Source organism: Mycteria americana, chromosome 3 (assembly GCF_035582795.1).
Source record: "Mycteria americana isolate JAX WOST 10 ecotype Jacksonville Zoo and Gardens chromosome 3, USCA_MyAme_1.0, whole genome shotgun sequence".
Classification (NCBI taxonomy): domain Eukaryota; kingdom Metazoa; phylum Chordata; class Aves; order Ciconiiformes; family Ciconiidae; genus Mycteria; species Mycteria americana.
The window spans coordinates 31,210,040-31,222,978 of NC_134367.1; the positions used below are offsets into that span (position 1 = coordinate 31,210,040).

Below are 12,939 nucleotides of genomic sequence, written 5' to 3' on the forward strand. Positions count from 1 at the left end.
ACTATCAACTACAAATTAAGAACACTGACTTTTCATTTATAAAATCCATTTAAGAAAAATAAAAGTTGCCATGAGAATGGCAATGTCTATCGATACATGTCTCTGTCGGCAGATTTTTTAAAAAATGTTTTTAAGAAGCAGTTTATCATATTGTCAAAATAATGCAGATGAATAGTTTTATTGAATAAACTTCTGCTGGAATCTACAGTTGGTTCACACTTTAGTAACTGTAAAAGTATGGTTTATGTTAAACTTGTTTTAATTTAAATTTTTCCTTAAAACAGTGGCCCCTGTCTTCTAATACTGAGTAGGTGGAGGTGTTTAGGATAAAGTTGCCAAATCAGGATAGTATTAATAAAAAATTTTCCCATGTGATGGATATCAAAGAAAACTAAGCTATATTATATTTTCTTCAGAATTTTTACAGTGATTATATAGATTTTAAAAAGTGATTCCAATATTGCAGCTACAAAACAGGAGGAATTCAATAGCAGTGTTCTTGCAATAACTGACAAATCAATAGTAAATAATAGAATTTTACATAGCAGTATTTTTTGAAAGAGGAAGATCTGTGATGTTCAAACACTCTGTTTGCTACCTGTTAAAGAGATATGTTCAAATGATATCCAGATTTCTTAAACTGAGGCAAGGCTGAAATCTTATCTTTCTGTATTTCAGAAACTAGCTAACAAAGTAAACATCATATCTTTGACCTTCTACAGAGCCCAAATAAAGTGGTTTTTTTTTTTATGTTTTGACAATTTATGGCAAGTCTGGGAAATGCAACCCTTTTCCCAGCCTTTTAATATCAGTGGAATGAGTCTGCTGCATTGACTACTAGAAGCAATCCACAATAAGTTTTCCAGCCTTCAGCCTTCTGTGGGAATTTTGGATTTTGGATCCTACAGTAGTAGATCCTCATGAAATGTAAGGTCTGCTGAAGTTATTCACTAGGACAGGACATATGTGACCTGGCCTTGTTGACCTGATGGAAAACTGCTAATAGACTGCATTACACCATATTTTATTACCTAACAATTTTTGAAAATGCTCGTGGTATAATCGGTAGTGCATAGAAGGAGCAGCTGCACAGAACAATGCACAATATTGTAAGCACTTCCTTGCTAATGTGGCTTCAACATTTTTGGTAGCCATAGTTTAGTATTTTAAATACAACTGTTCCTTTGTTTTTCTTCTGAGGAAAACTGATCGCCCATGGACTGGCTTAACTTTATGAATCTGTACATACGTTTGGGAATATAGTTTTAAAGTGTTGTTTTTCCATAAAACTCATTGTTAATAGAGTTTTCCAGTTTTTCAGCCTTGTTAAAACAATTTAGATGATAGAACTGCCTATGATGTACCCTCCGCTGACAGTCACAGAAGTATGACCACTTACAAATGCTTCTATATAAAAGTGCTCTATTTATGACTACAGGGATTGTCTTTCTGTCTTCATCAATAGTGTGGTGTCAAATTTAATATCCACCTGGAGCTCAGAGTTCTCTTCTTTGTCACTATCAGGAAATAGTTGCTACTGTGTAACTCACATTCTTTTTCCTATGCATACAGCATTGCATTTGCCTCTCTTAGAATACATTTTTTTCTAAGTAGTACAGCCTATCAAGAAATCCTGATCAGATTTGCTTATTATTAAATATACTACCATTTTCTGTGGTCATCTGCGCATTTCAACAGAAAGAGTACTATATTTTCTACTACGTCAAGGTACTACAAATCACTAGTCCAAAAACAAATTGCCATGAAGTTCATTAAAAACACTCACAGGGGACAATACTTCCCAATTTATAATTATTTTCCTCTTTGACTATTCACTCAGTTTTTAGTTAATTTAAAACAACAACAACAAAATTTAAATTTAAATTTAAAACAAATTTATACAAATTCAAAACAAATTTTAAAAAGTAAAACAAATTTAAAACAAAAAAACTAAGTAAAATTGTAAAATTAGAATAACAACTACTTCACAGATCTTCATGCCTGTAAGCCCAATAATATAGTCATAATATTTTAATCAGTTTGTACTTTTTTTAATTTTGAAAAAAAAAATCCAAAATTTATCTTGGAAAGACGTCTAGCCCTTTTACAGTCATCTTGGCAGTTGGCCATAACATGCACATCTAGCTACACAAGCTGTAGTGTCTTCTGCTTCATCTGATTGGTGGGGGAGGGAGGATGTGTGGTGTGTGTGCTGCAAAAAGCAGAACATGCAACTATTTAGAAACAAAACAACTTTCCTGCGTCAATACATCTGATTGGCTGTATGCATTAAAGTGTCATCAAGTTCTAGATTTTTTTTTCCTCAGAATTGATCTTGCTCCATTAAATGATTTATTTTGCTTAATGAGTGAATTGCAGCAGAAAATACTTCTCCATCACTATCTGTCAGGTCACCTCATTAAATCTGTTTTGTCTGATGTGATCTGTGTTCATTAAGCTATGTTAACTGGAATTAATTATGCAACTACACACTATTTTTCTATTGATAAATCCTATCTCAATATATACATCATGACTTTGGTTCCCAGGATGACAGGCAACAACAGAAAGAATAAAGGAAACTATTTGTTACTACTACAGCTGTACTCTGAAATATGACATATGATAATTGAGATATAAAAATATGAAATATGAGAATATGAAATGTAAAGAGAAGCTCCATTTGCTAAGAATTAACAATTCCCAAGTTTATCTGACACAAAAGCATCATCAGTAAATGTTTCCTACAGCTAAGCATTATTATCTAGCATAAAGTTAACATACATTAGTGAGAGGGATTTCTTAAGAGGCAGAACCAATTTTAGAAACATATAGTAAATTACTGAATATAATAAATGTAAGCAGAGTAACTATTAATACTACAATTACTTATAATTAATACTAATTAGTGATCAAGAACTTGTGCCAATTACTGTTACAGCAATACTGAAAAAATAAAACTATATTGTTTCAATTCTAAGTATTTACTATTCTTTGAAACTAAACTAGACATTAATTTCAAAACAAAAATGAATTTTAAATTAGATGTCAAGATTCAACATTTTGGGTTTTTTAAAATATTTTGTTGTGTGGTGTTTTGTTTTTTTTTTGAGATGGACTATTTAGTGCCACTTATACAAATGCATTGAATGCTTCAGTACTTCCAAATCTGCTTTTCTAAAAAAAACCAAAATCAATCTAAGAGCCAAATTTCTCTCACTGGAGTTCTCAAATTACTCATCAGTATTTGATTTTCTGATAATACTGAAAATACATATTTTCTATGGGGAAAAAATTAATTATGATCAAGAAAGTTACAACTAAGATAAGCAAAAACAATGGCTGAGCAGAATCCACAGTTGTTTGTGTCTTCAAAGACAAGTTAACCTATAATTGATGTACAACTGCTTATCTTCCAGATAAAGATGCCACACCACAGACTGACTGTCAAGGAAAAGGGCAATGATTTTCAACTGTGGTTCAGTATAATGTATACTTTCAACAAAAATTCCAGTAATTTGTATCTGGCTCTTTAGTATTCATCTTTTCCTCCCTTTGTCTGCTCAATCTTGTTTGTCAGTCCCAAAGGCCTGCCATACTAGTTTTCTATCAGGTACTATACCATACCATTCACTTCTGTAGGCATCAAAGTTTAAACAAAAAAAATATCCAACCTTTGCTGTGCCAGGTCATTTAGCTCCATTTTATAGCTTAATTCAGTGTCTGGTAAGAAAGTATCACATCTTATACTGGTCATGGAAGTGTATTTTTGAGGATTATTTTATGAAAACATTTACTGTTATATCACTATTTTGCTTGTGTCTAGCAGTAAATGTTAGCACACTTACTAAAGTACACAAAAATTTGGTATGCAATTTTTGTTTGGTTTCCTAAAGCTTTGCGTTATAATTTCTTTTTATGTTTGATTAGTATTCACTTTGATGTCTGCATGTCATACACATTGTACTCACTCATTAATTATATCACTTTTGTATTCTAATTGTTATACTGTAATTTCTGCTATTGCTTGATAAAAGTGGACATAAGTAGCTGAAAAGAGCTAAAAACAATATTTCTGTTTTGAATGTAATATTTCTATCATGTAGGTAAGTTAACTGGGAGACACAAGCATTTTAAAATCAGTATATCTTTTCATGAACCCTTTTATTTGAGTGCAGCAGAACTGGACTCAGTATTTGTTTCATCTGCTATCAACAATGAGGAGAGGCAATTCCTCAGAGAGAATTCCTCACAATCTATTTTATTGTTCTGTGGGTATATTATATATACTATATTCAACAAAGAAAGAATTATGTGCTAAGTATTGATGGTTTAGTACCCTGTTAGCATAAATCTCTGATATGTAATATTTTGCAAATTACATCAGATTTTGTGTTAAAGTACATGTATATACTATTGCTCTAGTTAATATATATTTATAGGTAGTATTAAAAAAATGTTCTTAAACAAATTTTAAAATAATTTTCATCAGAATTAAGAATTTAGAAGATACAACACACATTTCTTTCAGTCATATTCATTATTCAATATTCATTAATTTTGGAAATTATAATTTACATGTATTTACTTCACTAACTATCATGCTCTTAAAGAAAATTCTTGTTACAGATCTGTTATAGATCTGATTACATATCTGCGGAAGTGCAAGTATTTGAATGAGTAACAGGTCAACCTAAACAGCTGCTCCTGGCAATTAAGATCAGGGACTAAGGGAAAGGACAAGATGCAGCAATTGGAAGACTGTGATGCAGTCAACGGTAGTATGAATTTATTCCTTAGTGACACTTGAAAAGTCCACGACAGTATCTGACTTAGAATGTGCATACAGAACTAGGTGCAAAAATATTGGCTGGCCACTTTGAACAAATGACTGGAAGCTTCTTTTCTCTTTGTTTCCATAAGTAAAGAGGAGAAACAGTCCTTGGTCACCTGTATATAGCAGTTTTCAGATCAGGTAAGACTCAAGGAACATGAGGAAACACACAGGTGAAAAGCGTTGGGGAGAAAACATCAATGCCTTTTCAGCTTTTGTGACTACAAGAAAGGCAATGATATTTGGACTGAATGAATGATTACATGCAAGCAATGTTCAGAGAAACTGTCAGGACCTTGAATATATCAACAGGCTCTAATTGGCCTGACCAGCCTATAATCATCTTTCTCTGCACTCTTCTTGGTGACCTCCTTGCTTTCTCTCACAGGTTTAACTGCCTGTGTTCAAGGTCAGTTCTGATGAGACCCAGCACTGTCACCTTGGATCACTCAACTGTGAAAACAGAACTCACCTCTGAGATGTCCACACTTTCTTTCATTTACTCATGAGCTGCATTTAAGCTCAGGCCTTTGCACTACATTCTTTCCTGAGCTATTTTATCAGTATGCCTATATCCAGCTTTGTATCTTGCTGATTCCGATCTGTTGACTTGACTACCCAGCTTGACTGCAAACCTGCTTCATCACTAAAGACTTGTTTGGTGATCACTGGATTTTGGCTGAATCTGTGGTTCTGCTGTGTTCTTGTGGGTATTGAGGAATTGTGCCCCTTGTTGGTGACAACACTGTCCCTGCCATCCTTGCTGTCACCCTTGGTTCCAGTTCTCCTTCCCTTACAGAGTAGACTACTCTTCCTACTCCCTGAAGCAAGGAGTAACAGTAATCCTCATATATTTTGTCTGAACACCCAAACAGATAAGTGGACTAGGACTAGATAAATGGCTCTAGGTGGACCTGCTTGTGCAGGGTGGTGGACAAGATAACCTGCAGAGGTCCTTTCCAACCTCAACCGTTCTGTGATTCTACGATCATCTCCTGTTATTTGTAGAATGAGTGGTTGTTTACAGTAACGTTTAAGTTGTTCCCAATTACTGCTGTTGGAGAAACTATTTCCTCTCTTTTGACAAGCTATGGCGAGAAGAATCTTGGTAGATGATGGAGCTTGCTCAACATTTTCAGGAGCTATTTTAGATTTAAAATAAGCAGAATTACATTTTTTCAAGTTGTCATTTGGAATCAACCTCACGGCATTGCAGTTTCATCATCAAACTTCCAAGTCTGTATTAAGTTTAAATGTGCTTATGTTTAAACTACTAATTTGATTCTGGTTAAAACAATGGCAACAGATGTATTCAATTTAAGTAATGTATTTTTAAGGGCTGCAACATAGCTGCGATTATCATCTGTGTGGATAATAGCACTGGACCACAATTAGTTATATATTCTTTTTACTATAAAAATACTCTTCAGTTCTCTTACTTGGTATAGTACCAAACATGGTCTCAATAGAAAAGTAATAAAAAAATCCATATTACCCAAGTGAATAGTGCTTGTGTTATTGATTTAAATAAATAACAAACACATAAATGTATGTCCCTCTTGTCTCTTAGAGTAATGAATGCATTTCAAGTTCTGCTTGTCTGAAGCTTTTATATTTTAGAGCACTGAATTAGTTTAACATGTATTAAATTACTTACAGTGAAGCCTCCAATTATATTAAGACACAATCCTTCATTCAGACAGTTGATGCTGAGCAGCCTGCAGTAGTCAATTACTTCCTCACAGTTCTTTCCAGTGAATCCTGGCATGCAGCTGCAAATACACCAGTGTATTTTAGAGGACTTGCATTTTAAAATTTAATTGTATTTAATTATATTCCTTAATTCCATTAAATAATGTTCTTGTGGTAACAAAACAGACCTCGTATGTTATTTGAAATAAACAGAACATGTTTTCAATCAATTAAAAATTGGTTGCATGATTCTGGATATTTTTGCTTCTCCATAAAATAATTTTTTCATTGATTAAAGCATTTTCGTACCAATACTTCATATAATCTTCCGAAACAAAAAACAATCTCGAATGAGGTAATATTTAATAAAAAGCTACAAATGAGGTTTTGGAAATCTATTAGAAAGGATGGGTCAATTAAACCATCAGAGAGGAAAATTAGAAATATGATGATAAATGAGGTTTAAAATAGTTAGCATCAATCATTAGTAGTGATTAACAAAGACTAATCAATAATGACATACTTAGGTATGTAAGGAACAATGTAAGGAACCTGTGGAGAGGGCAATGCATGGTTGTTTTTGTGTTTGCTTAATTGTAATTCGGTATTTTCTTTAAAAGAGAAAACTAGCATTCCATTCTGTGACAGTTTGTTAGTTCCATATGATGACAATGGAGCTGTGGATAACTCTTCTATGGTAAAAGGAACTGCAGATGTTTCTTCTGCTTCATGTCAGCACTTGTCATTGGTAGGAGAAAATCCTTTTCTTATCTAGCCCTCCAGTGTTTAAAAAAATCCCCTATACACAAAAAAGAGATGAGATTCAAATGGATAGTAAACAAGTCTTATTAAAAAGCAATAATGGAACAGTGTAGAAAAAATATTTGAATATTTATATCTTGCTCAAAATGTGCAAAAAGTAAGATCCAGACTGCAAAAACTCTCTTTTGTGTTTTGACAGATACATAATCCCTGTCAAATTCACTCGATATGTTCTTACAGACATGCTTAGCATGTTCCTCTGTCTAAAGGCTCTTTCTGGTAGCATGGAAATAAAAGATTTTAAATAGAAGAGAAAGGAAATGCCCAGTTAGCTGAAAATTTGCGTTTGTGAAGGAACCCAAAAGTAATAGATGGAAAGTTTCTTTTGCTTTTTCTGAGGGGTACTTTGTTTAATGACTCAGCCTGAAGATGATACAGAATTGCTTCTGGTTTTTGTATGCTCTTGCTCCTAATGGATATGAGATTTAGTTGTGTTGCTTATGTTTACCCATTTTAAAAAAATAATGCCATCCCTGGTTTCAGAATACATGAAGCCTCTCACAGTTATGTAGCATACAAAAGTAAAAGGTATATATTCAATAGCAAATGGTCAGGCAACAACATTCAGTAGAAAGTATCTGAGTTAACTGTATTTTCTAAATCAATTAAAGATGCCTAATCAGTGGGTATGGCTATGCTTCTGAAGGATGCACAGAGGCACCTAGCATGTCCAGAAGCTTAAGTCACTTATTGGTGACTCATAAGCCTTTGGTGAAGTGTTAAACAGGCTGGATTTCACCAGAAAACCCTGGAGAGCATCCACACAGTCCATGTGTAGGACCATTTGGACAGATAGGTGGATATGGGAAAACTTTCTCTAAATAGTTATATCCTTTGAGGCTAGTATAGGCACAACCACAGGAGGACACTGTGTAAGCAGCAATGGACTACATAATCCTCACCCTCCTCCTGAAAAAATTGTTGTATGTAAATCCTATAACTATATTGGTACAATTTCAAGTACTTGGAATCAAAATTCTTGCGAAGTCTATTCTTAATAAATTTCCATTTCACTTATTGTAGCTAAAAGGAGTTTTTCATAATACTTGGCTGCTTTTATTTCAGCATGTTCAACGATATTGGATAGTTACATACTTATTTTTCCTTCTAAACAAAAGGACTCATATCAACAGATAGCGTATTTGTTGTCCTTTATATTATAGCACCATTCACCCATATATTTATATACAAAAGGAATGTAAAGTAAAAAAAAAAATCAAAAAGATTTTGTATCTTTTGTTACAATTCCATATTTAAATAACACTTAAAACCAAATCAGAGCAACTGAATTACAAAACTTTGTTTTACTGATTTGTTTTTAACCTATGATCCAAAATCAGGTGAAAGAGCTCTTAGCTTTCTTGGTTCCATTTATTTAAGTAATGTATGACTGTTTCATAAAATAGATAATTTAGTAAGCCAATTTTAGAAACTGCTTCTTCTAATTTTTATATTTGCTCATTTTTTGTGGTTTTGTTTTTGTTATTGTTTTGCAATAGACATACCAATGTCAGAGAAGGTAAAATAACAGCAAGAAAGCTGGCAGTAAAGTTCCAAAAATGACACTACAGAACAAATTTTCTCAGAACACCATTTCACATTTTTTGTGACTTTTTATTGTCCTAAAGAACAAGGATAATAGAAGATACAAAGTAAACAATCACAATTTATTGTGATGGATATCCTTGTTCACTGCCTATTTGAATTCAACTTAAACTTTGACATTTAAGAAAAAATGCTACTATTAGATTCTTAGCACAAAGTTATATATGATATCAAGACTGAAAGGATGGAATGAGTATACAAGATAGTCATACATCATAACTGAAGAAAATTGTATTGAGTCTTTTTGGTTATATGTTTAGAATGGAAAACAACTTCTTTCCCAAAGAAGAAAGGATAAGTAGAGAGAAGCTGAGATGGTGATGAATATAAGCAGAATGCAGCCTGGGCATAAAGAGAAGCAGACAAAATAGGGGCAAGCAAACCAAAACAAAAAGGATTAAAAGGTCAATTCAGCTATTATGTGAATTTGTACATACATGTGAGCTAAACGGCATTACATTTATTTTTAAAGGCTAAAATGCTGTAAAAGTGGATCAGTAACAGTATTACACAGAATGAAACACATGCAGTTTTTTGTGGAGTAACTACACATAGTCATAACCTACAGTATTTGACAATGATTACCAAAAATGAAACAAAACATCCACTTAAAACTTTGAATGAGCAGCTCCAAACCTCCTGAATAAAGAAATATTGTTAATGGTAGGTTTCCTTTGGGTAAAATGAATTAAAACATGATGTACAGCCAGAAAGCTTCCAAGTCTGTGACTTAAAAAAACTGAAACTGTTAAACTGCTGTTCCTATAGGCTTTCCGACATCCTCTGTTATTTGAGTAGCTAATGCAAGACATAAATTTACAAAGAGAATTTTGAATTCTAAAACCAGCAAAACGTGCTGATTGTTGGCCGTCTCTAAAATTTAGCACCTCCTCTGCATTTCAGCACTCTGTCTTTGGCAAGACTTCGGCTCTCACAACCGAATTACTGAATCTGGTCTCCTTGTGAAAAGTACGTGATTCATACTCCCTTGAAATGCTTCCTCTCACCTAAATGTCTCCTTCCAAGTATACAGGCATATACACAGAATTTATATTTATTAAACATTCAGGATTAAGTGGTAGAAAACTGATTTTATTTTCACAAAAGATGACAAAATAAATTTCAATTTATTAACAATAAACACTAAACAATATTGCAATCACTAATTGGAGCCTTCAGGGACTGAAAGGCAAAACTAAGGCTGAGTATTGAAACTAAGTTCCAATGCTGCCATATTTATCTAACATTAAAAGTCTGCAGGTTTAGTATCTGGTTTAGGACAACAGTCCAGGCTTTCTCTGTAACTCTGTACAGAGAAAATTCAGAACCTCCAGAAGATGCTTCATTCACTTGTCTTGGATATTTCTCTTTGGAAGAGATGAGTCGCTTTCTGGAGTTCTTCTCTTCCTTCACCAGGAAAGTCTGGTGTGCATCTTAGATGCTAGGGAAAACTATGTGAATTGAATACTATCCAAAGTTTTTCCTTAAACAATATGTACAGGGCCAAACACTCGACGTTGTATGAAGTTGAAGGATGCACACTTCATTACTCTATTCATAGTATCCTCTCTGGGATGTTATTTCCCTTTTATAGAACATTCCTAGTGTTAAAAATAATAAGCTTATAACCTATCCCATTTCTCAAACTAGCTCTCCACAAATGTGTCTTGCCTGTCTCAGCAAATATGTATTTTACAGGTAGCACAAATGAATGCATGAATAATATACAAACATTAAAAGTAAAATCTAAGCACCACTGATATTAATAGGATCTTAATGCTTGATATTGGTAATAAACAGGATTATACCATCTGAACCCAAAATTAAAACCTCTAGCACCTAGCTTTACCACATAATTAAAGTGATTCTCTTGATAATCAATATAAATCATAGAATCATAGAATGGTTTAGGTTGGAAAAGACCTCTAAGATCATCAAGTCCAACTGTAAACCTAACACTGTCAAGTCCACCACTAAACCATGTCCCTAAGTGCCACATCTACACATCTTTTAAATACCTCCAGGGATGGTGACTCAACCATTTCCCTGGGCAGCCTGTTCCAATGCTTGAGAACCCTTTTGGTGAAGAAAGGTTTCCTAATATACAATTTAAACCTCCCCTGGCACAACTTGAGGCCATCTCCTCTTGTCCCATCGCTTGTTACTTGGGAGAAGAGACTGACCCCCACCTCTCTACAACCTCCTTTCAGGTAGTTGTGGAGAGCGATAAGATCTCCCCTCAGCCTCCTTTTCTCCAGGCTAAACAACCCCAGTTCTCTCAGCTGCTCCTCATAAGACTTGTGCTCTAGACTCTTCACCAGTTTCGTTGCCCTTCTTTGGACACACAGTTGCATTGTTAATTGCCCATTTTTACTTTCTGTTATATTTATCTAAATAATGACTTATTCTCACATGGTATATCAATGGAAAGACTATTAAATCACCATGCTTTTCCATAGCTATTTTTATTAACCAGTTTCCATGGTACAATGAAGTTCATGGTACAGACCATTTCTACCGGTGCTTTGTGAAATTGTAAATTATTCAATCTGTGCTGTACACAGGACCAGGATATATTTTTTTAAACTTTTTTAAAAGAAAGCCAATCTACATCTTGATATTAATTGTTCATGTTATTCCTTTTTTTAAAATGTAGGCTTCAGGCATCATTTCATACTAATTCATGCACCAACGTACTGTGGAAAAGACTGGTTCTATAACAGTAAATTATTAGTAGCTTATATCTTTATTTAAAGTATTGGAAAATAATTGATAACACTTTTGTTCTGTGCAATAAATAACTATATGGGAAGATTGCACTCTGTGTATGTGTTTGTATGTGTGTGTATGTATGTATATATGTATTTAGGTGTAAGTATAAACAATGTATGTCTCTTTTTCTTCTTTGGGAAAATTGTAAACATAGTTCTACTTATATTTTAATTTCCAGACTTCTCAACTGAATCTCTTCTGATGGACTGTAACTTTATGTTTTATACTTCTGTTATGTATTTGCAGTTTCTAAGTTCATTCATAATGTCTTTTCAGGCTTTTGTGTACCACAGCTTTCAATTTTCTGCTTTCATGAATATCCTAAAATTTGAAAGTTGTTTACTGCACTTCAGTAATGCTTAGCAGAACTTACTTCAGGCAGCCAGATAAAAGCCAAGCAAATTCGAAGAGTACAAATTGTACTCCTTAGTGCTGTAAGAAAATATCTAAAAAGCTATTTAAGATGGAATGGAATTATATACCTACTGGGTCACTTCTGTTATTTTCAAATGGATAATTTTTAGCATGGTCTTTCTGAATGAAGCACTTTTTAATAAGCTTCTTGAAGGATCAATCTAAGACCTAATAATGCATGCCTATGAATTAGAAATTAACACAGTTCTCTTATACTTTCAGAAACATAGCATAAACATCATACACCCTGAATGGGAGTGGTACCTGTAGTTTAATTGTCTCACTTGTCATCAATGTCCCAGGATTTATATATTTCATCTTACAGAATTAATGATGAAACAATTTATAACTCCTTAAATGTTTTAAATCTTTTTGTAGCACTTCAAGAGTTTTCAAGAAGACTAACACAGTAGGGCACCAAAATTAAATAAAAAATTGTTAAAAGAAAAGTTTATAGTTTTCTGTGTTCTCTGTGACTGATGATGTCTTTTCTTTTTGCAGTCAGTGGGATATCATCAAGAGATCCAACGAAGTACTGAAATAAATTAATTTATAATCTTACCGGCAGTTATAGTTCTGCTGTTGAGCTACACAAGTTGCATTATTTAAGCAAGGCAACAATTCACATGGATTCAGTATTCTCTCACAGAACTTGCCAGTGAATATTGGCAGGCAGATACATGCCACATCCTATAGAAGAGAAGGAAATTAGTAATAATTATTTGTTGTAACCAAGGCAATACAGAAATTAGTGTTTACTTCCATTACTATAGAGACCCTAACTAGGACAGGGTCTCATC

At 33.5% G+C, this 12,939-nt stretch overlaps 1 protein-coding gene across 1 annotated transcript in view; it reads right to left on the reverse strand.

Moving 5' to 3' along the window:
- EYS (eyes shut homolog) overlaps positions 1-12,939 on the reverse strand; it is a 951,425-nt gene that overhangs the window by 868,654 nt on the left and 69,832 nt on the right. Inside the window, exons 5-6 of the mRNA XM_075497152.1 lie at positions 12,702-12,829; positions 6,492-6,606 (exon numbers count right to left, since the gene is read on the reverse strand). Coding sequence (XP_075353267.1) covers positions 6,492-6,606; positions 12,702-12,829 — 243 coding nt within the window. The remainder of the gene's footprint in view (positions 1-6,491; positions 6,607-12,701; positions 12,830-12,939) is intronic.